We start from the raw sequence: 24,552 nt of genomic DNA on the forward strand, positions 1-24,552 counted from the left end.
AATCAGGAGCTTGCTGTAGTAGTGACGTGATTACAGGAAGCGAGCGGAGTGGTGTAGTCTCCGCGGAGTCGCAGAAGCCCCTCCCATGACGCGGATTTCCGCGTGAATTTCTCGAATGACTAGAAGTTCACGCGCGGCGTTCACGCGCGGATTAAGCGAGTAAACTCAAAATGTTCAAGCGGCAAACTGGACGCCGTTCACGCGTTTTTGCCGCCTCTTCCGCGGCTGGTGTGAACCTACAGTAATGCAGCGTCCCAGTTGCACACTTTACACTAAAATCAGTGATGGGAAAGTATACATATTTAAGTGTGTAGCAAAAGTTTATGCAACTATGTCATAAAAATTCAACCCATATTTAACACTGTGTTTTAAGCCCCTTATTTGTACGGTATGGTACAACATTGTGTTAAAACCTCTATAACAAAACTTAATTAAAAATTCATATTGAGACAATGCTGGCTGCCTTATTATTGAGTTTATCCTTTGTTTTACAAGAAAACCTGTATTGTTGAACAAAAACACTTGATGTTGACAAATGCCCCCCTTGGACAAGAAGAACATAAGGATTGATTGAACATGCTAAAATTCATTTTGATAGGCCTGTGGATTTCTGGAAGAATGTTTTATAAAGTAATTTGAACAACTATTTGGACCCATGAATCAGCCGTATGTTTGCTGAGAAAAAATGCAAAGCTGCTGCGAAAACGCCAGTAAAACTGACTACTATTATCAGCTTAAATTGAATTTAGTTGGCCTATAAACATATTTTTAGAACAATCTTGCTATTATTTTGTAAAAAGTGTAAAAATGATTGGACAGATCTTGCTGCTTTTACACTAAATTTAACCAGCAGGTGTCGCCAGCGTGTATGGTGTTTCGAACGCTTCGAAAAACTTAATCGATTTACGAAGCAATTGGTTCAATTGATTCAAAGCTTCGAAAAGTTTCATTTCTTACATCACTAGCAGTTACACAGAATTAGAGTATTCATTTGTGTATTTTTTATAGGATTTTTTTATGCCAAAATTTTACATACCTAATATGGCTACTGCTACTGATTTATTTCTCCTTCGAGTGTTTTTTTTGCAGTCTGAAAAAAGACCGCTCCTATTTTTGTTGAATCTTTGTTGATTTTTTTGTCGATCAACTATTTTTCCCATTTAAGGCGCGTTTTCACGTTCCCTCAGACTTTTTGCCACTCAGTGAGCGTAACTCGCAGTCCCTTTCGACGAAGGTGACGTCACGTTCATACCCTCTATTATAAAACATGAAGGTTGTCCAGTTTGTTATGGGGGTGCGTTGCTATTGCAGAAAGTGGAAATCTTGACTTCATAAATTCTTTGAAGTATCAAGCCATTTTGGCAAGGATGGTGATGCCTTCGGTGCTGAAGCTGATGATCAATGGACTTTCCTGCAGCACAGCCAACCCCAAGTACATCCAAATCTACTTAAGTTTGGTTCAGGGATCAATCATCGTGTGTTCTTGTGTGGCCTGGAAAGTCTTCAGTTTTAAATCTCATTGAAACGATTTAGTGGAATTTCACGAAAACAGTGGTGACATGAAACCCCAAAAACATCAGTCATCATCTGGAAGCTTTTTCAAGAGAGGAACTTTCACTCTTAGGGGTTGAATACTTTTGTACATGAGTGTACATTTTTCACCAACTTTACATTCCCAGAATGACTCAAATGTGCATTAATAAGTTTTCTATATAGTTTACAGATGCCTCTCTAACTGTTTTTATAAAATGTTGTCCTCCGAAAACAAAACGTCTTGCAGGGGGTTCAATCATTTTGATTGCACCTGTAACTGTACCCATTGTTGAGATTCCGCAAGGGGGGGCCAGTTATAGACATTTAAAAAAATACTTTAATTAATCGCAAATTCTGTGTAATTACACCTCAGAAAAATAAGGCTACTAATATGTATTTTAATGTTTTCAGTTGATAAGATATACTTTTTGATAACAAAAAATTTAAAGGTGCAGTGTGTAAATTTTAGCCGCATCTAGTGGTGAGGTTGCGAATTGCAACCAACGGTTCAGTCAACTGCTCACCCCTCGCTTTTGAAACGCATAGAGAAACTATGGTAGCCGCCACAGGAAAAACATGTCATCAACGGAGACAACTTCGTTTAAAGGTTTATCCATTAAGGGCTTCTGTAGAAATAGCAGCACAAAATGGCGACTTGTATGTAGTTAAAAACGTGTCATTCTAAGGTAATAAAAACATAATGGTTTATTATAAAAAGGTCTTTATACACCCCTGATAATATAGTTTTGTATATTATTTTGCATTTTTGTCAAGAGATCCTTTTAAAAATTACACACGGCACCTTTAATTTAACCATTAAAACCAGAATCCAGAAAAATGAAAACACAGAATTTAAGAATAAATAAAATGGAATTTGGGAAAAAATAAAACTGATTTCATAGGGCATTACAAACAGCACGGCATTGTATAATTAAATGTGTTTTGTTTAATTCAAATTATAAGTTTTAGAATGCTTTGTCGCACGCCGAAAAAGTTTGAGAACCACTGGCCTAGACGTGAGTTTGTGGTGTTATTAATAAAACACATCAAATACAACTCTCTTAAATGTAATATTTTTTTCAATTATTATTTCTTGCCTACTATACAGTTTAATATATTCATTGAATGAAGCATCAACTATTTAATTTATTAATTCAGTGCAGAATTACTAAACTGCACCCTTTTACATGAGTTATCATCTGTGATATCAACTGTTAGTGTGCATGCATCAAATCTTGAATACTATATAGCAAGAATATTATGCAGAAAAGACTTTAGTTCACACGCATTCCACGTTTAAATAGAACTTTTATTTACAACAATATCAACATCAAGCAAAATAATTAAGTGTATTGTAATTTACATCCTGTAAAATCTTTCATGTTCACACCCCTCAGTTAACCACAATCTAACAGCCCACAATTTTCCAGATTTATAATTTCAAAATATACTTTGTCACAATCTACAGCAATCTAGAGAAATGAACAAAAATGATGGTGTCTCTTTCCTGAAAGACTTCGACTTAATAGATCTCCATTGCATTTCATTCCAATGACTTTCCCTTAACTGGGAATCAACATTTTAAGTCACTGATGGTAAAGACTTGACTCACAAAAAAAGCGAAGATTACTGCAATATATAGATAGGATGAATGAGACTTTCTGTTCAGAATGGATTCTTGTGTGCTAAAATGAACATAGTAACCAGTAGGGTGTGGCTACAGAGCTTACTTTGAAAAAGTACATCCAAGGGACTCTTTAAAAGTGGTTTAAGAAACTTTTTAAAAGTTACAGATCTCTTTAAATTCATCTTGGCAGTTCTGTAGATAATTCATAACCGTATTACAAAACTTAAACTGATGAGGGAATAATCCGCATGATAAGAGAAAACCTCCATAAGCACAGACAATACTGCTAAAATATTAACTGGCCTTAAAAAATAAACAGGTATACTTGGTTTTGTATGTATACAGTATATAGTACAAAATCATAATATGTAGTAATATGTTCATATGATATGTACCTTTTACTCTGCGCTTTTGCGCAAAAACATATAAATGGATAATATTCTTGAAACAAAAAAAAAAGACTGAAAAATATCTTTGGATTGTGCATGTTTCTTAAAGGTAGATTTCTGAAGACCCAACAGTACAATACAGTGAGAAAGTGAGTTATTTTCCTTAAGTAAGTAAGAGCTAGCTTAAAGAGCAACATCAAGACAATATTTGCGTATCATCTGAAAACCTGCACCATATTTTCCTGTCAAATAAAAATCGTGAAGCGTCACTGCATAACATTTGCGATGTCAAATACAACATTTAGAAAAGTGCCATCCAAACATAATGGCGGCCATCATTTAAGAAACGAAACGAAAAGGAAAAAGAAGCTGTGCTGGATAAGATAAAAATAAAATATTTTCTCCCTTTGACAAAAGTTAAAATAGATGTAAAACCTAAAGCAGTTGACCTAAAATATAGATAAGATGGACCTAACAGAGGCCCAAACTCTGTGCAAAAGAAGTATGTAGTAAAAGCATGTATGATACATTTGTAGCATACACTATTTACAATTCCAATCCTATTCACACACACACACACACACACACACACAAAAAACTATCTGTCTAATACTGCAGTACCATTTGCTTTTTGTTGACACGCCACTTGTTGAGCCTGTGGTATTGACAGGAGGATTATTGCTTTGATATGCTTAAATGATGGTGCTTACAATTTCCAGGGTTTTCTTTAAAATCCGAAACAAATTCAAAATAGACAATATGCACATAATCGCTCTGTAAGGCTAGAAAAAGCAAGAAATATATTGCAACTATCCTTTTCCATACTAGCCTTAAAATAAAGTGCTCCCCCACAGTCAAGTTGTACCATAACCATTTCTGCTCTGTGCCCTCTGGTGGTTATGTCGTGTACTGCAGTACAGTCAGGGACAGGAGAGAGTCTGCTGCACTTGCTACTGGGTATATTCAGATAAAACTCCACAGAGAAGGCTCGAGTCTCTCTCTCTCTCTCTCTCTTTCTCTCTCATTCCCTTTCGTTCTCTCTCCAAGTCGAGTTCCACTGGATACTTCCAGTGATTTAACCTCCATGAGGTTCTCATTGGACAGTTGCTTAAAATTTGTCCTTTTCACAGAGATGGCTCATTGTCTCAGCAGTACTTCTGTGAAAACATTTTAAACACACAGATAAGGAATACTGAAAGCATACAGCACAAATATGAACAAATGGGATATGGCATTTTATTGTAACTAAAATAAGGAAATACAAAATTAGCTGGGTTTTCATTGAAACGTGAAGAAAATCTTTTTAAAACTCACAAAAAACAAACAAATGCGAATTAGGTGTGCTTCCATTAAGTTGTTAAATCATATGATGGTAGCATTTGTAACATAGTAAACAACAGTAATTAAATAAAATACATTTTGAAGCAGGCACTAGCAGCAAGGGCAATGCAACAACGTCGAGCCCCATATATGGTAAAGACAGCAGAATAGCTTGACGTGGGGTTAATGTTCGCTACGTCAGAATTTATTCAGCAAATAAGTTTTTACGTATTCGTATTTACTCTTTTTCGCATAAGTCGAAAACCACCTCAAGCTTTTTGCAAATTAAAGGGACACTAATTTTCAAGTGGTACCGCCAGACCCGGAAATGATCTGAATGGATTCCAAAATGGTAAAAATCAAATGTTTAACTTTAGGGGAGCTAGAAAATGAGCTTATTTTTTTTTTTAAATGAAGTGTACCTTTAAGGGATATTTATTCAAAATTTGGCATTTCCATTACTTGTTTCTTATGCGATACTTCAAAATGCACATAAAATCATGGTGATGGAAACCCAGCTATTAACTTTATAACAATATGTAACTAAACAGCTTTGAGATTTTTTTAAGTTAAACAGAATCACACACAATCTTTACCTGATCGGGTCCCATCGGCATCCGTCCCATACCCATGCCGTTCATGCCCATCTGGCCCTGCATTGGGGGCATCTGTCCTGCACCGTTGCCATTAACACCACCTTGCATTGAACCGTTCATCATCATGCCTCCGTATTGTCCAGGCGCCCCCTGCTGGGGATATTGCTGCTGTGAGTATGAACTGGAAAATATTAAATAGCAGAGTTACTTAAAATCTTGTGATTATGTTATAAACTTTTTTTATTTGTTTGTGATTAGTGGATACATTATAAAAATGACACATTTATTTGATAAAGATTGCTTTTACACCTTCTTGCCCATGTAATATTTTAAAACTGAGCAGAAAAATATATATCCATATTTATCATGAGTGCAACTGTACGTTCACACTGCCACCGGCGATAACGTCAAAAAATATCTGGATGCCCTGCCAACGAAGCTATAGAAAAAAAAATAGTGGACGCTTTGCCAATCCAATGCACTCGGTTTCTGTTTCTGCCTTCCGATTGGTTGCCGCCGAACTGCGTCATAGCTCATTACCATAAAGTTGAGCTGATTTCAACTCTCCTCGACGCTCACACCGTCCAAGATGCGGGGCAATGACTTCCGGCCACTTTGACGGTCTCGCCGGTGGCAGTGTGAATGCAGAGGAAAAAGCCTGACAGTACCACACAATATAACACCAAACACTTACTTATTCATGGACATAGGCCCCTGTCCCCAGCCCTTCATCTCAGCTGATTGGTACATAGGATTGCTCTGAGGATGCTGTTGCATCATGGGATTCTGGGGTCCACCCATACGACCAGATATCATGCTGTTAGGAGGACTGCTACCTGTTCCCACAAACGATGGGTCTCCCTGTTGAGCCATACCTAAAAAAAAGAAATAAAACAGCAATATTAACAAGAACTCGCCAATTGTGTAAACGTCAATGACTGTATGTCATTTTCCTCAAGCAAGTTATGTAAGAGTGCATCTCTTTAAGGTGAATTGCAAGCTAGTTACTCTCCAAAACTCAAAATTGTGGCTCTTTGGGACTATTAAAACACTGCTGTTTGTCTGAGCATCCACAGCAAAAGAGTCTCGAACAATGGCACGAGTTCAGTTTATGATTTGTACTGAATCTTACGGCTAATGGCTGACGGGTGGGAAGTTTTATAATAGCATTTGGTAAACACTGGTGGCACAAACATGACTTCTGTAGAGATCCCAAAGTGATTACAAAAAAATCCTACCATAGTTGCCTCCATAATTAAAGGCCTGCTGGCTTGACTGGTTCATTGGAGGTCCTCCCATGGGGTTGTCCATTCCTGTGGGTGCGGTAACATTAGGAGGGGGACTGAAGCCTCCGGGTTGCTGCTGCTGCTGCTGCATCATCATCATCATCCTTTGTCTTTGTCTCATCTGTAGTAAAAGCAAACGGCAAGGTTTGAAAATAGTAAATATTATTTTATATAAGAGGAATTAGCAAATTATCGCCGATTAAACTACCATATTATACGGAGATGTGGTTGACATTCCCCTTCTCTGAGAATAAACTGAAATGAGCTGCTCATTTTTTTTTACAGTTGACACATTTGTGTAAACCAAATAAACAAAAAAGAAAAACTTTAAAGAAACTGAACATCTCAGCCAATCAGAAAACGGAAAGGCTCTTAACCAATAAATAAAGTTTAGGATGGAACTACCAGATTAAACAATGGTTTTGTTTAAAAAATAAATAATGGATTAGCACCTCTGATTGAAGATTCATCATTTGTCGTCTTTGCTGGGCTATCATTTGAGCATTCAGGAACCCAGGCTGAAAGATTAAGAAAGGTTGATATGAGATAATGAAAAATCAAAAACTTAAATATATGGATAACACACCACGGTAGATCAAAAGTTATACCTGTCCTTCCATGCCCGGCTGCATGTTCGGTCTCATGGCAGGGTTTCCTGCAGGGTTGTTATCTGGTCTCATGGCCATTCCCTGTCTGCTCTGATTCAGAAACTGCAATGAAAGGAACATTTAAAGTTATTATGCAATAACGAAGAAAAAAAAAAAGGATCGGCAGACATTGTCGATTGAATGAAGCTACTTACCTGTTGTCCTTGTAATCTTTGCTGAAGCTGTAATCTGAGTGGCTTGGCGGGATTCATCATCCGAGGTCTAATCATGCTAGCACGAGGATGCATAGCACCCATACCACCCATTCCAGGAAAGCCACCCTGCTGGTTCACCTGACCCATCATGGGGTTAAAGCCCGGTCCAGATTGCCCCTGCATGGGACCGGGTCCTGGGCCAGAGTTTGGACCAGGGCCGTATCCGCCCTGCATCCCCATGGAAGGGGGACCCGGGTAGCCCTGCCCATACATGCCTTTATGGTCCATACCCATAGTGGAGTCAGGGCCTGGGCAGGGACCAGAGAAGTGGTCTGTCGGAGGGGCCTGGTCTGAACTATGACCCTGAATTAAAAAAATAAAGTATTTCAATGTTATTTAAATCAAAATTATTCAATCAGACGTAACACAGGATTGGGACATTTCCCAATATTTCATAAACAGAAGTCTTATTGAATTCAGTGGTTGTTTACCTGGCTGACAAGATCTGGTATGCCAAGGGCTCGATCGATCTCCTCTAAAGCGATGACATCAGTGTTGTTGAGCAGAGAGTCCAACTGGTCTAACAGAGCTCGCTCATCACTCTGACCCTCAGTGGTGGATGGAGGAACCAGAAGATCATCCAAAGAGTTATTAAAGGGTAGCCTGAAATAGAAACAAAAAATGTTACACACCTGGGTAGATTTTTCGTTTATTCTCTAGATCAGGATTTCCCAAACTGGGGTTTGCGAACCCTTAGTGGTTCATGGGAGGAAAGCAGATGAAAAAAATAAACATAAAAAACAAGGATTTTATTTCTTTAATCTCCATGTCACGTGACTATAACAACTATTATATACTACTGATAAAAACCATAAAATGGATGACAAGCACATATATTTTAGTTTTAAAGGTGCATTGTGTAAATTTTTGAGAAGATCTATTGTTTGTTGCAATTCGCATCCTTACCACTAGATGCCGCAAAAATCTACACAGTGCACCTTTAAGCAAAGTATGGCTTTAATCATAGCATGGTGTATGCTTTAAAACAATGACATAAAAAAATGAAACCTCACATATTCTCTGAAAACACATCTTAGTGTTATACAATTTAATTGGCAATGTTTTAAATCGAAGCAGCGTATTGTTACTTTCGCCAGCATGAAGCTGGCTTTGTAGTTGTAGCCTTTACTACGCCATAGGGTACATTTCAGTTTTTATTCATACTTCTGTGTCGTTGTTTGCGTCAATGTGCAACTACACATGCAGATGGGCAGTACCGAGGAAAAAAGCTGAAGAAGTGGATTGTACACGTTTAGGAGAAGTTTTAGCAGTGTTTACTTTGTTGCAACCTAAGTTGTAAAATATAGCTCCTCAACCTGTCCTGATCCATCATTGTTTTTACAGAAATGCATACGAGGATATGCAATGCAGATTATTTTGACCTGAGGGGTTCTAGCAGACCAATCAGCACTTGCGGTCTGCATAGCATTTACGGGCTGTTGCATTTTGGGAGAGGTGCACACCATAGGCTACAGAGAAGGTTCACATCTCTGTGTAAGTAACAGTGGCAGATCAAAATGGTCTTGTTCTTTTCAAGAAAAAGATGACCATACTTGTTCTGGGTCAGATGTCAATTAACATTAATAGCAATGTAAATGTAACGACCTCGCCTTCATGCAAGTTCTTCTAACATTTAAAAAAATTATTTTTAATATAAACACATAAAATTTACATAATGAACATAACATCTGAGGAACACTGCAACAGCATCTTGATGACTGCAACATGTGTGTGTAGGACGAGCTGCTGTTTAAAGATGGATACAGAAAGGTAAGGGCAAAATGATGAATATCATCAGCATATTGAACTTCGATCGCGGCTGTATCGATCTAGCTATTATAAACATCCGTTTTTAAATAGGTTGTTAATGGTATATAAATGATGAAAATAAAGATTTAAGTAAGCATAATTTTTCTGTTGCTAAAGTTGTCGCTAGCTAACCTATATTCAAACCGCTTATCACGGTTACTCAGTGCTAAATTAGAAATGATCAATATTGTTACCAAAAGAACCCGATATAAAATACATCTGGCATTCGCTCATGTCATTGACAATTCTCTAAAGTGATGGCTGAAACGAAAGTAAGATAAGCTGCTTTGCGGAAAAGCGAAAGCTAAGCTATGTTTAGCATAGCTTAGCACCATCCATTGAATCTGATTAGTCCATTAGCATTGCGCCAAAAAAAAAAACCAAAGAGTTTGAATATTTTTTCTATTTAAAACTTGACTCTTCTGTAGTTACATTGTGTACTAAGACCGATGGAAAATTATAAGTTGTGATTTTCAGATATGTTAGGAACTATACTCTCATTCTGGTGTAATAATCAAAGACTTTGCTGCCGTAACATGGCTGCAGCAGGCGCAATTATATTACGCAGCAGCCTAAAATAGTCCCCTTAGTAACTTTCAATGGCATGGGACTATTTTTGGGCGCTGCGTAATACCATTGCGCCTCCAGCAGCCATGTTACAGCAGCAGAGTCCTTGATTATTACGCCAGAATGAGAGTATAGTTCCTAGCCATATCTGCCTAGAAAATTGCAACTTATAATTTTCCGTCGGTCTAAGTACACAATGTAACTATGGAAGAGACAAGTTTTAAATAGAAAAAATATTGAAACTCTTTGGTTATTTTTGAGCGCGATGCTAATGGTCTAATCAGATTCTATGGATTGTGCTAAGCTATGCTAAGCTAAAAGTGCTAGCGCCAGACACAGAGATCAGCTGAATGGATTCTAAAATGGTAAAAATCAAATGTTTAACTCTAGGGGAGCTGGAAAATGAGCATATTTTCAAAAAAGTGGAGTGTCCCTTAAGGAAAATGTAATTGAAACAGGGGTTTGAATAAGCAGCTGGCAAAACAAAGCAACATGGCCCACATTCCATTCAGCAGCTTTAAACATTTGAAATTAGTTATTTTGCCATATTTGAATAAAGTAGATCCAATATAACCCTGTGCCATTACAAATTAAATTAACGTACCTGTTTGTATTCGGTGTTCCTTCCATTCCCATCCCGTTGTCTGGCCACGAAGGTGACTGTGGTGGAGGTCCTTGCCCTCTGAATGCATTCATATTCATTCCTACATCATAAGGCCCTGCAAGAACATCATCACACACAATCTGATGTTAAGCCATCTGTTGCAAATTGCTCATACTGGTGGCTTTGAATTATTTTACATTGTTAGCAAAATGAACACCTACCCATATCCATTAACTGCTGCTGTAACATAGATCTGGTTGCTGGAACACTATTCGATCGGTTAACCATGGGTCCTCCCATCATGCTTTTAGGATTATGGTCACCCATTCCTGGGCGACCCATGCCAGGGTGACCAACAGAACCAGGGCTGCCACTGGAACTAGGCATTCCCCAATCACCAGCACCCGCCATAGGTGGTCGATTCATAGCCATTGGCCTGTTTGGACCTCCTGGAAACAATATGTTGAGAATGTTAACAGAAGTACTGAAGATTATGGATGTGTAATGTAAAATTGTGTAATTTATAGATGTAATGTTCAAGTAAAAATGACAAACTTATTTTCCATAAGGCAAGTAAGTAAAAGTGGCCCCAAATACATATAGACACTAACCCATGCCAATCTGGTGTTCATTATGCTCCAGTTTGACAAGAGAGGAGGGGGCGCTCCTTCTACCCGTCATGCCTGGCCCCCCCATGGGTTTACCGTCTACAGACACCGCCCTTTGGAAGGGCGCACGTTGGCCAGGGCCCATACCACCAACGTCCCGGTCTGAAACAACATGCAAAACATGTTTAGAAACACAAATCATACCCATCAGTTATCCTTAAAATAGTTTCCGAACCAGAGACTGTAAAAAAAATATGGACGTAATGTCCCTGACGTCACCCATTGGTTTGTGAAGATCGTTTTTGAAGCTTAAAGTAGGCGGTGTCTGCCGTCGCCATCTTGGCCGCGTGTCACAGCGAATCACTAGCAGATAACCGAAAATGGGTAAAGAGGCGAGACATGGGTGAAGCTGAGGTGGCTGGTTGCTCAAACCATGCCCAACTAGATTGATTCTAGTGACAGCAATGGCTGTTCAACCATCACTCAAGCGGCCACGCCCTTAATTATGCAAATTCACCCCCTCACAGTTGTCATGAGGGGGAAAATTAGCTATACAGACCACTTTTTTGTACCAGGCTGTAAACATGTTATTTTCTACTGTAAAGTCCGGCATTTTAACATGGAGGTCTATGGGAATTGACTCCCTTTTGGAGCCAGCCTCAAGCGGCCAGTCGATGGATTGCAGTTTAAGTCACTTCCATATTGGCTTCATCAGAGAGATCAGAAGGTTGCCCCTCGTTCCTAATACTTTTGTTGAACTTCACTTTTAAGTTTAATGAACCCTCCTTACTTGTTCTTGAAGTGTAGTGAGTGACTCACCGTGTGCAGTGCTGTTGGGACCATTGCCCTGCTTATTGCCCCCCTCTGCCCCTCCAGTTCCAGAATCAGCAAACATTCCAGATCCAGAATTCCTCAGCCCTCCAAGAATACTCTCCAAGTTGTCCAGCTGGAAAAACAAAGGACTGATTTTGAACAATTGAACAAGACAGATATTTTGAATCATGTAAACAAAACAATACATCAAATGTAATTATTTTAATCCTACGGACAAATACATCTCCACAAATGATCTTGAGAGCTATAAACCCAATACCTCATCTGGTGGTTCGAGCTTGACTTTGGCCCCGTGGTTGTTAGAGTTCGAGGTTGTGACGCCTGATCCTTGCCCTCCCATAATCCCTCTTCCCTCAAGCTCCTCCAACTTTGGCTTGGCCTCTGCGGGATTGGGATCTTTGGAGTCATCCTTGTTGAGGAGGTAGTGAAGAAGCGCTTGAGGCTTTTTACCTTCTTTCGGACTGAGCTGCTCCTGTTTGAGTTCCAAATTCCTGGTCTCATTGCCCGGGTGCTCCGAACCGAGACTGGACTTACCGGTGGCCTCAGCCGTGATGCGAGCCACCTCATCTGGCGTGTTTCCATTCTTGAGAAGCTTATGGAGTATCTTGTGTTTATCCTGTACAGTTTGAGGGCCGTGGTTTCCGGCGGGGCAAGCTGTAGAGGAAACTCCTCCTGAACCTTGCTGATTTGCATTATTTCCAGATGAAGATCCGGATGAGGATGACACGCCCGTCGACGAAGGACTCATAATGCCGCCTCCAGTCTCCTTGGAATCGGGGCCCATCGGCGTGGAGGCACGACCTGGGACAGGTCCACCGGTCCCAGCCCCAAGCCCAATGTCTTCGGTCGGGGAGGTGAGCAACTGAAGTAACTTCTTGTGGCCCTTTCCGTCAGAGACTCTCCTGTTGACCTCCGCACCCGTAGATCCCTCCTTACTGGACTGACTGTCTGGTTTATCCATAGTGGTCTCAGATGAAGAGGCCTGCTGTTGGTCTACCCCAGTGCTGTGAGAACTCGATGGGCTCTTGGAGTCCCCAGAACCAGGTTTGCTGATGGCGGTTTGGCCTTGCTGATTGGACTGGGTTGAGTTGATGCTGGGAGAGCTGTCGGATTTGTGGGCAGGTGAGCTGAGAGCTGATGGTAGAGAGGAACCTACACCTTCACTAATGGCTTGAAGGGCGTTCAGTGAGCTGCTGGAAAAGGTGCTGCCAACTGTTGGACCAGAAGATCCACCTGTACCTCCCATACCGACAGGGCCCATTGGAGAATGCATACCTATGGCATAAAGTGAAAGAATATATACGTCACAAAATCTAAAGGCTCAAGATATTTCATCTAGACCAGGGATGGGCAACTTCGGTCCTGGAGGGTCAGTGCCCTGCAGAGTTAAGCTCCAACCATAATTTAACACACCTGAAGCAGCCAATTAAGGTCTTACTAGGCATACTAGAAACTCTTAGGCCTCCAGGACCAAAGTTGCCCATCCTTGATCTAGAATAAAATCAGGGTTCCCAAACCTTAGTTAACTTTAAATTCAAGGACCTTTCGAGGACTTTCCAGGTCCAATACCCTCAAATTCAAGGAGTAAATGTGGGGACACATTTCAAGTGAGAGCAAGGTTACATCGTGTTACCTTTTAAGATACATTGTTACAGTTCCTTTTCGAGGGAACTCGCGCTGCGTCACTGCGGTGACACTTTGGGGAAGCCTCCAGGGGTAAGTGTGTCTGAATGTGTATATCAAACTCAACCAATGGTGAGGCTTAAAGACAAAGACAGGGTGACGTGGGAGTCAGGAAGTATATCCCTATCTGAAATATTGCCAAAGACGCTTTATAGGGACGCAGGAAGTATGGAAAGGGAGATGCAGCATCTCGTTCCCTTCTCAGGGGGTTACATATGTAACCAGAGACGTTCTCATGTGTCAAACACAACTATGCAAAAAAGCATTTTGGTATGAATCAACATTCGCATACAGAACATATAAGCATTTAAAGCGAACTGTTTAGCACGTGTGCTTAAAAAGTATAGAATTTTTATGATATTATCCTACACTACACAGGGAATAATATGGATTTTTTTCTCCAGAAAACTTCTAGCATAAAATAGCACTTTCAATGACCTGTATCTATGTATGTATTTTTTCAAAAACTTCCCAGGGACTTTAAATTTTTTTCAGATTCACAAACTTTCAAGGAATTCAAGGACCCATGGGAACCCTGTAGACCAACATGGAATCTGCATGCATAGACTTTTATAATATCTTTAATAAAATCTATTAAACTGAGTTGACATTATTTACTGCTAGCTAAGAGCCTTTTGCAAGATGGTTGCTAATTTTAATCTATTAAATTTAAAACATGAACACTCACCACCAGGTGAAAAGGGACCCATTTTGGGACTCCCTCGTATCCGTGGAGACCCCATGAGATTCTGTTGAGCAGGATTCATTCCAGGGCTTCCCTGGGAAGGACTTGTCATGCCCATACCATAACCACCACCATGGAACTGTCCTTGCTGATGTTGATTCATGCCAGGATGTCCCATCTGATTCATGGAATTCATCTGATTCATAGAGCTCATCTGATTCATACAGTTCATCTGATTCATGTTCATTTGATTCATTGAATTCATCTGGTTCATCTGATGCATCGGGTTCATCTGATTCATTCTGTTGCCTGGGCCGTACATAGGTCCACCTCGGGGTCCCATGTGAGCTTGCTCATTCATGCCATAGCCCCTTGGATTACCCATACCCATAGGCCCACCAGGAGACATGCCCATCTGAGCATTAGGATTGGCATTTCCCATAACCGATCGCATTACACCACCCTGGTTAGGCCGGTATCCATTTTGCTCCCTGTGTGAAAGAGAGAGAGATAAATGAAGTTACAGGCAGCCATTTAGAGTAAACTAATAACGTGTAAATACTCCAAAAAAAAACAACAACAAGAAATGAAAGTGTACCCAGAGGCAAAGCACTTAAAAACTGCAAATGGAAAGCGAACACAAAGAAAAGCTTTGAGACTAGGTGCTTAAGATTTTATTGGGCAAAACAAGTGACCACAGTATGGGTCGTCGATATTTTTAGTCTGTATTCCTGGAATAGAGACAATGCAAATTTTTTAAAACCTTTATATGTTGTTCAAATAAATGATGTGAAAGTTTAAGAGTACTTAAGCAAATGGATGCCCAACAAACATGGACTAAAAGCAATAAAAATCCACTTTAAAATAAGAAAACTGTGTGTATCGGAGGAGTCTAGACACAGCGCAACCGACCTCTGAAGAAGATGAGTGGAGAGGAAGGTCAGCGGTTCATTGGTGACTGGGTTTCGGCAGAGCTCACTTCGTGTTTGTGCCGTTACTGGAGTGCCGTCTGACAGAGAGAAGCGATAGAGAGGAGTCTCTGCTCTACCATGGATATACGCTGAAGAGAGGAAAGATAAATTAGAAAAGGCCATACACAAAATCAATTTATAATAAAACCTTTTATAACACAGGGCTGTTAAAAGCTGTATTCTGATTGGTTGAGAAAAGTTCTATGGGTGTGGATTATTTTTCGATAAATGCATGCCTGACCTGGAATGTCTTAAAATAACCACCAGTGCAATGTCTGTGGTAACCATGGTATAAGCAGAATAATTGATTACAAGCCGTAAAAAAAAAATAATGCACACCCGCAGCAATCGGCTTCGCATTGTGCCACATTACCACCTTTATTTTCTAAAAATTCAATGGCTTAACGTACATATAGAGTATAACTATCTGAAGTGTATATAGCTTAGAATATAGATGCTAAGCAATATTGACGGCAAATAAATTGACCTACCTTCCTGGTAGTGTCTCTTGTAAGACCAGGGTTGGCCCTCACTGCGATGCAGGAACATCTGCATACACCTGCGCACTAAATCCTCCCAGCCAGGGCGCATGGTGGTGTGCAACAGACTCTGTTGCTCAATCTCGATCAGCTTACCTGTGATCAAAGGCACAGATGCATGTTAATATAAAATACATTTTCTGAAGATAATGTGAGTGAACTACTGTTCTGTTTCGTGTGGTTGTTAAGTGGTTACTTACTGACCCAAAATGCCAGACTCTCTGATATAATGGGCTTACAATATGGCTTGGGTGGTAACTTGCTAAATTTTGGTCTACGGGATTTTTTCAACCTATTTTTATCTTTCACCAAGTGACAATCAGCAAGTACATTTGTTGCAAATTGCAATCAACCTCAATTACGAAACGCAATGAAAAGCTACGGTAGCTGCAACATGACTGACAAACATGTCATCGTCTGAGACAACGTAGGGACGTAATGCGCTCTGTAGAGCAGTTTGCCTTTTTAGGGCTACTGTAAAAACATGACCCGAGGTGTATGGAGATAAGAACAGCTCATTTTAAGGTAATAAAAACAATACAGTTCATTATGTAAGGATTTTATACACCACTGATAATATAGTTAAGTTTATCATATTGCATTTCTGTCTAAAAGTTACACAATACACCTTTAAGACAAAAAACTTTTTTATTATTAATTTCATTTCTTGCTTATTTTGTTATCATTATTATTATTATTATTTTTATTATTATAACATATTATATGTGACCCTGGACCACAAAGTTGCATGGGTATATTTGTAGCAATAGCCAAAAATACATTGTATGGGTCAAGACATTTTGATTTTTGTGCCAAAAATCTTTAGGATATTTAGTAAGATCATATTATATAAAGATATATTTTTTTAAATCCTACTGTAAATGTATCAAAACTTTATTTGTGAGTGGGTGCAGTTGCTAAGGACTTCCTTTGGCAATTTTTTTAATAGTTAGATTTTTTGTACCCTCAGATTGCCTTTCGGCCAAATATTGTCACATCTGTACAAACCATACAGAAATGGAAAGACGTTTTCTTCAGCTTACAGATGAAAAATGCACCCTTATGACTAGGTTTGTGGTCCAGGATCACATATAAATGTTACATATAAACGTTATCTATTACGTTATAAAGTTTTGAAAGATTTTTTTTAAAATCTAAAGCAGTACCTTCAACGACCTCCTGGGGTCCCCAAATCCCTAGTAAAACCCCCAATTTTAAAGTGCACCTATTTCATTGCTAAAAACAAAGTTATATTGTGTGTTTGGTATAATACAATGTGTTTGCGTGGTTTAAGGTTTAAAAAACACATCATTTTCCACATACCTTAGATTATTTTACACTCCAAATATACTGCTTTCCTCAAATGCATTGATTTTGAACAAAACTCATTGATCTAAAAAGCGCTGTGTCCCTGATTGGTCTGAATACCTCTGACATCAGGCCGGAAATGTGATGCTCCTTACCATGTTTGAAAGATTCGGTGGCAATGCATTGCTAACAAAAGTTAACTTACAGGCACTGAGTCCGAAGCGGGAGGAATTATGATAATGTCGGTCTTGTCTACATCACCAATCCCTGGAAGTAAACTGTTGCCTACAATCCGTGTGTTTGTTGTAGTCCAAGAAAAGAGATTTACGTTGGAAACACAAACTCGTGCATTGTTTACTTTGGGGTTTGTACCTTTTGCATATCTTTAACATGTACTAATACACACCAAAGGAAATTTAAAAACATGAATCAGACCATAGGTGCTCTTCAATGTAGTTTAAGCACACCTGCCCTGAACCTTACCACACTAACATCATCTTATCCCTGATGTCCACAGCACAAATGATGCATGCCTATTCACACACCAAAGTTGATCACTTCCAGTTAATCTTAATCAAGCAAACACGCAGTGTTCACATTAAACTGCCATTTCCTTTCAAAGCAGCATTTGCTCCGCAGGCATGAAATAAATTTCAGCCGAACGTCTTCACGATTGATTTTACCTGATAGCTCGTGTCTAGTGCTGAATCGCTCCGTCCTCTCCACAGCCGTCACTCTCCGTGCTACACAAATCATGCAGGACTGCAGGTCTAGGAGAGAATTAAAAACATTCATTAACTCTGAAGTCACCACCGTGAGTACCAAGTACTAATTTGTGACACTCCGACATCAGATACATTACCTTCCCCTTCCTCCATCATAGCTTTAGGCTGCGTGAGAGCAAAACACTGCATGGTCTCATAGCGCGGCCCCCCGGCCCCCTCTTCTCCTCCGGGACCTCCATGACCAAACTTCACCAGCATACGACAGTTAAACGTATGACTCTTCTGACGGGAGGCATCACCACCCCATGACACACTGTTGGGACCTAAACAAACATACAAAAATGAGATACATTACACAGCGGTATATAATAGTAATACTTGTGTTTTATCAATGTGCAGGGTTCCCACACCTTAGTTAACTTCAAATTCAAGGAACTTTCAAGGACTTTCCAGGTCCAATACCCTCAAATTCAAGGACTAAATGTGGGGACACATTTTAAGTGAGATGCAAGGTTACATCGTGTTTCCTTTTAAGATACATTGTTTAAGATACACTGGGGTGACACTTTGGGGTCGCCTCCAGGGGTAAGTGCGTATGAATGTGTATTTCAAATTCAACCAATGGTGAGGCTTAACGACAAAGACAGGGTGACGCGGGAGCCAGGAAATATATCGCTATCTGAAATATTGGCAAAGACGGCATTACAGGGACGCAGGAAGTATGGCAAAGACGACGCAGCGTCTCGTTCCCTTCTCAGGGAACAACAGTTACATACGTTTTCATTTGTCAAACACAACTATGCAAAAATTCATTTTGGTATAAATCAACATTCGCATACCGAAGATATAAGCATTTAAAGCGAACAGTTTAGCATGTGTGCTTAAAACATCTAGATTTTTTATGATATTATTCTACACTACTTTTTTTTCTTTTAATTGTTTTTTTAATTTTTATTTATTTTTTTACTTATATAACATTGTTTAACATTGTTTCAAATCTTAACATATCACCATGTTGGAGACCACTGGTCTAGACAATGCAATATTTTACTGTTAAAAGAGGAAGATCTTCAGCAAGGCACTCGCCAAAACTTAACAAAAGTGATAATATGCCTACATGCGTATATTTATGCTTTGGTGGGCCATAAAAGAGCAGCTCTTACCATTGCTTTTGGGAAGGTTTTTATGTAGCTCTTCTCGATCCTCCTCATGCAGTATGTTATAGATGCTGGTGTTGATGAGCTCCTCCTGTTTATACTGCAGATACTGAGTTACGTTATCAGACACGAAGACGATGCTGCCTTCACGACTCACCACAAACAAAAACCCATCCAGAGCCTGAAAGAGAGGCGTGTAAAACATTATTAAAGTACCATGAAAAAATTTGCGTTGCACATTAACAAATCAATACAAAGATTCTAGCATGAGCGACAGCATACGCTCCACTGATGACTTTTGACCTTTTAGGGCTCAAATCTAACCTGCAGCAGCAGAGGGCCCAGATGGTCCTTGTCGATGACCCCTTGACCGGTAGACGACACATCCGCCTTCTGGACGTCATCATCCCCACATGAGCTTTTACCTGGATGGTCAACATGAATAGTGTTTAAAAAAAGCACCTGCTGTTGTGAATATATTTTTCTTTTAATCATTGAAGGTTTTATCCAATGGAATGTCAAATACGGATAACAACACTGTGTGAACTACAGGTTATAGAGTTTAAATGACAAAAGGCATGTATAGGCCTGTCTCGCACTCGAACTTGGCAAAGCACTGCCCAAATAAATTGCTACCAGTGCATTTCTCAGACTGCACTTATGAATGAAATATGTGATTATGCTTTTATGAAGATAAACAAGTGCATCGTTGAAAAAACATACATAAGACACTTGAATTTGGTCAAACCTGATTCAAAATTTAACATTATTGTCCATAAGTGTTTGTTACAGGAGTGTCATGCACGCTGCTATGCTGATCTTCTTATATAAAAGCAACCTTTGTCTTGTGTTAATCGCCTTGTTTGTTACTAGACAACCCAGACTCCTGGTTGATGGAAGATCCGGGTTTATCATCCACACGAAAGGTCATGTTTGTGTACTATTAAGAAGTTGCTAAAAATTGTGTTTTCTCACACCTAGTAAATGGCAGAGGTGTTGCATAATTACACAGAGTTGCGAAACCAACCCTGCAGTACTACAACGCTTCACCTGCCACCAGGTGGCAGCGTTTTATGAAATGTGTTTGTTTCATCACCCTGTGTGTTTAGTAAATATTTTCAGAGTTTCAGCAGACGTGCACCTTGCTCTTTGATCTGTCTTATCTGGCGTACGGTCTCTTTAAGGATGGCACATTTGTCTGGTTTGACATTGAAGCTGTCGATGTCGCTGAGGTTGGCCGAAATCAGTTCGGCGAGTTCCTCGATGTATTTGCTCTCCTGTTCCCTCCTGCGTTTATCACACCTGTAAAACACACAAAGAGCAATTTTAAACCTGGCATGGATGGGGCTAGACATGGCATGCATCACATATTTGTTTTCTTACCCTTGCCCCGGAGTGTCACACGTGGAGAGTTTGCGTTTCCGGTCTGAGCACAGGGGCTCAAGTGAGTTCTCACCCACCCCACTCATGTTTAAATCATATCAGCACCTAACAAAAACACATGCAAACACACATAAGTACACAAACAGTATCTTAAAGATGAAACAAAGGCATTTGTGCTCCATAAAAATAGAAAGCTGACTCTGGCATTCAGCACAATGCACTTGAAGGGTTCATCTCTTTTCAAATAGGTCCAGTGTATGTTGTGTGCGTCTCAGGCTTATTTTTAAGTGTTCCCACATACAGCTGAATGCGCGGAATGTTCCAGGCCTCAGCAGTGCTGCTGTATGTGTGTGTATTTGTGTATGTGTGTTTGTGTGTGTGAGAAGAGACACTGATTATGATGGAGTGAAACAGGGCCCCGGGGGAAATGGATCAACCCTTAGTGTGTTGGTGTGTGTGTGTATTTCTGAAGCAAGGACTGGGTCAATTATCTCAATCCATGAAGTCGTACGCAGGAGAATGTATAAATTAATTCTAGAAATGATTTAATTAAAAAAAGAAACGCTGATGCATCTCAATTACGGTACTTAAAATGAAATAAAAATCTTCTTACGGACACAAAATATGAAGAATCAGATTATTAAGAGTGTCTCCGCCCCCCTCAACTCGCTATATGTCAAAAACATATGACATAATGTCTCTCCTCCGCATGTTTCATTATGACACACATTCGCACCACGTCTTCCTACTTTTACCGTCATTGCTCCGCCTATTTCACCGACCGCAACACTTCCTCTTCTGTAGTGACACTTTTTACTTCTCCGTCTGCCTGTACTCTCTGTTGTGTGTTTTTTTCTTTATTACTGGTAGTGTCAATGTCATTTCTTTTACTTTAGGAAATTACAGCCCCGTCATTAGCACCCGTGCATGAATATATATCGGCCACTAAACGTGAAGATTTACAGTGGCCACCAAAATAATACAAACACTTAAGGTTCACCTAAAAATATTTTAATGTGAATGAGATAAATAAAAATATGTAAAACCAAGTAGGGCTGTCACAATGATTAAATAATTGTCTCATTGATGATTTCAGATCACCGCAATGATTGCACATCTCTCTAAAAAACACAAGGGGGAGCTGCAGTGCCTGTATAAACGAGACTGAATCAGATTACTTTTAAATGTGTGTTATGTGTATTAATATTTACTGGCAGGTAAACCTTGCAAAAGATTTAATTTAAATTATCACAACAATATGTAAAAATTATTTCATAAATAAAGAAAAAAATTCAAAGCAATAAAATAGGCAATTAATCGTCACAATTTATTAGACAATTAATCGTCAGCCAAATTCTATAACCGTGACAACCCTAAAACCAAGTGGCATTTATTTTAACAGAAAAGTGTAATTTCTGTGCCACTGGTGTCACCAAATGGACTCGCAAAAATAATGGCTGTCCGGCTCTGAACTGACGCCATCGGTTGAGTCAATGCTGTCGTGTCAGGAGGCTAAAACAAACAATGAAATGTTTTGATAGCAGGACAAAGCACAGTAAGCTGGTATGGGAGAAAGTATTTACCATTTAAAATGTCCTTTAAAAACAGACGGTGCAAATTGTAAATGTGTAAATTTCAAACAATGTATATTAAGTTTGTCAAAATGATAGATAATCTGTTGAAAATGAATAAAAAAATATTTACACGCATTCTGGTTATCGAATGTAACTGAAACACATTGAAGTAATTAAATACACCTGTGTTACCCGGCTAGGACTCTGTGAACTTCAGGTGAACTGACTTCATGCGTACACTAAAAATGACCTTGGGACCAGATGGTTAACAGCAACTGCAAAAAAATCCTTAAAAAAAGCAAGGTTAGTACCGAGAAAACCATCTAGCATAATTTGCCGGCAGATGCCACTTAGTTTAATGTTGCGATACGTTTGAAAGTGCAACTTAGGTGTCCACATTTTTTGGAGTCACCGTGCACACACGTCCGTCAATCCTTCCTTCTTCAGTCCATTCCATTCATTCTTACTGTCTTTCCCTGCTGTTATCATTCTTTATCACTGCGGCCTGCTGTATGTGTGCATGTGTTCGAGTGTGTTTGTTTTAGAGCCCTGACCTTGCCCCGTGCCTGACCCCTCCCAGAGTTCAGCGGAAATCTCAGAGCACGGCCATCAGGTCGCAGTCTTTTCCCCTTCCCTCGCCGAAACACACACATGCAGCCTTTGCTCGAGGAGAACACACAAACACACGGTTTGCCCTCCGTCACCCTCAAAACACTCGGTATGAGCTCATCATTCCTAAACTCGACTGTTAGACATTACACAACCGTGCCTATGCCGCAGCGCACTGCCTGTGCTGACACGTACAGCAGTCTGTCACAAATCTACAACACGCACAGAATAATCTGATCCAGAACACTTTGCAGTCTCGGTTCACACTTTGTTCACTTAAATCCCTTCTTTTTCCTTTCATTTAGCAGTGGAGTGGAACGGCAGAAGGGTTAAGTTTGTGACTGTGTTGGGCACAGGGCACCACTCAAATTAAACACCATGTCCTTGAAGGTGAGTTTAATCTTTTATTGAATACACCGCCATGTGGTTTCAAACCCAAATGACTTTCTTTAGTGGTTCGCAAAAGACGATTTAAGTGAGATATAATCCACTCGCCACTGATTACGAAAATCTCTCATGGAAGAGGCCTTTGCGCATTTAAAGGAATATTCAATTTTCTTAAAAGAAAAATCCAGATAATTTACTCACCACCATGTCATCCAAAATGTTGATGTCTTTCTTTGATCAGTCGAGAAGAAATAATGTTTTTTGAGGAAAACATTGCAGGATTTTTCTCATTTAAATGGACTTTAATGGACATCACCACTTAACACTTAACTCAACACTTAACAGTTTTTTCAACGGAGTTTCAAAGGACTAAAAACGATCCCAAACGAGGCATAAGGGTCTTATCTAGCAAAACGATTTTCATTTTTGACAATAAAAATAACAAATATCCACTTTTAAAGCACAACTTCTCGTTTAAATCCGGTCGTCATGCGCTAGCGTGACCCGACGCAATACGTCATCACGTCAAGAGGTCACAGAGGACGAACGCGAAACTCCGCCCCAGTGTTTACAAATGTGGTGAAAGACGTGAGTTTTATATATGTAACCCTACGTCACTACGCATTTACGTTAGGTCGCGCTGGACCGGACCTAAACGAAAAGTTGTGCTTTAAAAGTGTATATTTGTTATTTTTCTTGTCAAAAATGACAATCGTTTTGCTAGATAAGACCCTTTTGCCTCGTTTGGGATCGTTTTTAGTCCTTTGAAACTCCGTTGAAAAAAAATGTTAAGTGTTGAATTAAGTGTTAATTGTTGGTGTCTATTAAAGTCCATTAAAATGAGAAAAATCCTGCAATGTTTTCCTCAAAAAACATAATTTCATCTCGACTGAACAAAGAAAGACATCAACATTTTGGATGACATTGTGGTGAGTAAATTATCTAGATTTTTCTTTTAAGAAAATGGAATATTCCTTTAATGCAAAAATATCCACTTATAAAGTCTTACTCTTCACTATCCTTTCAGAATAAAGGTAAAAGGCTCACAAAAACGGTCAATATTCTGATATATTCCTCCTTTAACCGGGTAATAAACTCTTGCACTTTGACAACTGCACCATGCCTTCATCATCCAATTCTTCTTCCGTGCACTTTGAAGACTTTGCTGAAAAATTGCTGTGACGTTAAATAACAAACTTGTATTTCTGAATGCTCTGAGGCCTGGATTAAACTATTTGAAGCGAAAGTATTTTAATGAACATGCGTGCCGAGAGCATTCAATCATTTTAAGAGCAATCAACTCATTTTAAATAGAGGCAGCATTTAGCAGCTTTTGCATCGAAGCAATATATCCATCATTAAGGTAATCCATTCCATATATGGTGGAACATCGATAATGCCAAATCTAATACAGCAGAGATCTCCATGAACTGAACTGAGGCCGGCAGATAAGAGAGACATACAAAATGTGCAGAGCTGTGGGCCTCCAGGAACAG

The 24,552-nt window shown here is 39.5% G+C and overlaps 1 protein-coding gene across 2 annotated transcripts in view; it reads right to left on the reverse strand.

Moving 5' to 3' along the window:
* Positions 1–2,821: 2,821 nt before the first annotated feature.
* The window catches only part of ncoa3 (nuclear receptor coactivator 3), a 47,954-nt gene continuing 26,223 nt past the window's right edge, over positions 2,822–24,552 (reverse strand). For both annotated transcript variants that reach the window (XM_065241484.1, XM_073811880.1), the window contains exons 2-23: positions 20,487–20,591; positions 20,245–20,405; positions 19,428–19,528; positions 19,110–19,284; positions 18,084–18,269; positions 17,905–17,991; positions 15,866–16,009; positions 15,316–15,463; positions 14,407–14,894; positions 12,295–13,310; positions 12,021–12,147; positions 11,205–11,363; positions 10,815–11,042; positions 10,594–10,708; positions 8,045–8,216; positions 7,554–7,916; positions 7,360–7,461; positions 7,204–7,269; positions 6,704–6,872; positions 6,160–6,340; positions 5,466–5,646; positions 2,822–4,706 (exon numbers count right to left, since the gene is read on the reverse strand). In XM_065241484.1, the coding sequence (XP_065097556.1) occupies positions 4,695–4,706; positions 5,466–5,646; positions 6,160–6,340; positions 6,704–6,872; positions 7,204–7,269; positions 7,360–7,461; positions 7,554–7,916; positions 8,045–8,216; positions 10,594–10,708; positions 10,815–11,042; positions 11,205–11,363; positions 12,021–12,147; positions 12,295–13,310; positions 14,407–14,894; positions 15,316–15,463; positions 15,866–16,009; positions 17,905–17,991; positions 18,084–18,269; positions 19,110–19,284; positions 19,428–19,528; positions 20,245–20,405; positions 20,487–20,572 (4,467 nt within the window). In that variant the 5' untranslated portion in view covers positions 20,573–20,591 and the 3' untranslated portion in view covers positions 2,822–4,694. The remainder of the gene's footprint in view (positions 4,707–5,465; positions 5,647–6,159; positions 6,341–6,703; positions 6,873–7,203; positions 7,270–7,359; positions 7,462–7,553; positions 7,917–8,044; positions 8,217–10,593; positions 10,709–10,814; positions 11,043–11,204; positions 11,364–12,020; positions 12,148–12,294; positions 13,311–14,406; positions 14,895–15,315; positions 15,464–15,865; positions 16,010–17,904; positions 17,992–18,083; positions 18,270–19,109; positions 19,285–19,427; positions 19,529–20,244; positions 20,406–20,486; positions 20,592–24,552) is intronic.

Source organism: Paramisgurnus dabryanus, chromosome 14 (genome assembly GCF_030506205.2).
Source record: "Paramisgurnus dabryanus chromosome 14, PD_genome_1.1, whole genome shotgun sequence".
In the NCBI taxonomy this organism is placed as follows: Eukaryota; Metazoa; Chordata; class Actinopteri; order Cypriniformes; family Cobitidae; genus Paramisgurnus; species Paramisgurnus dabryanus.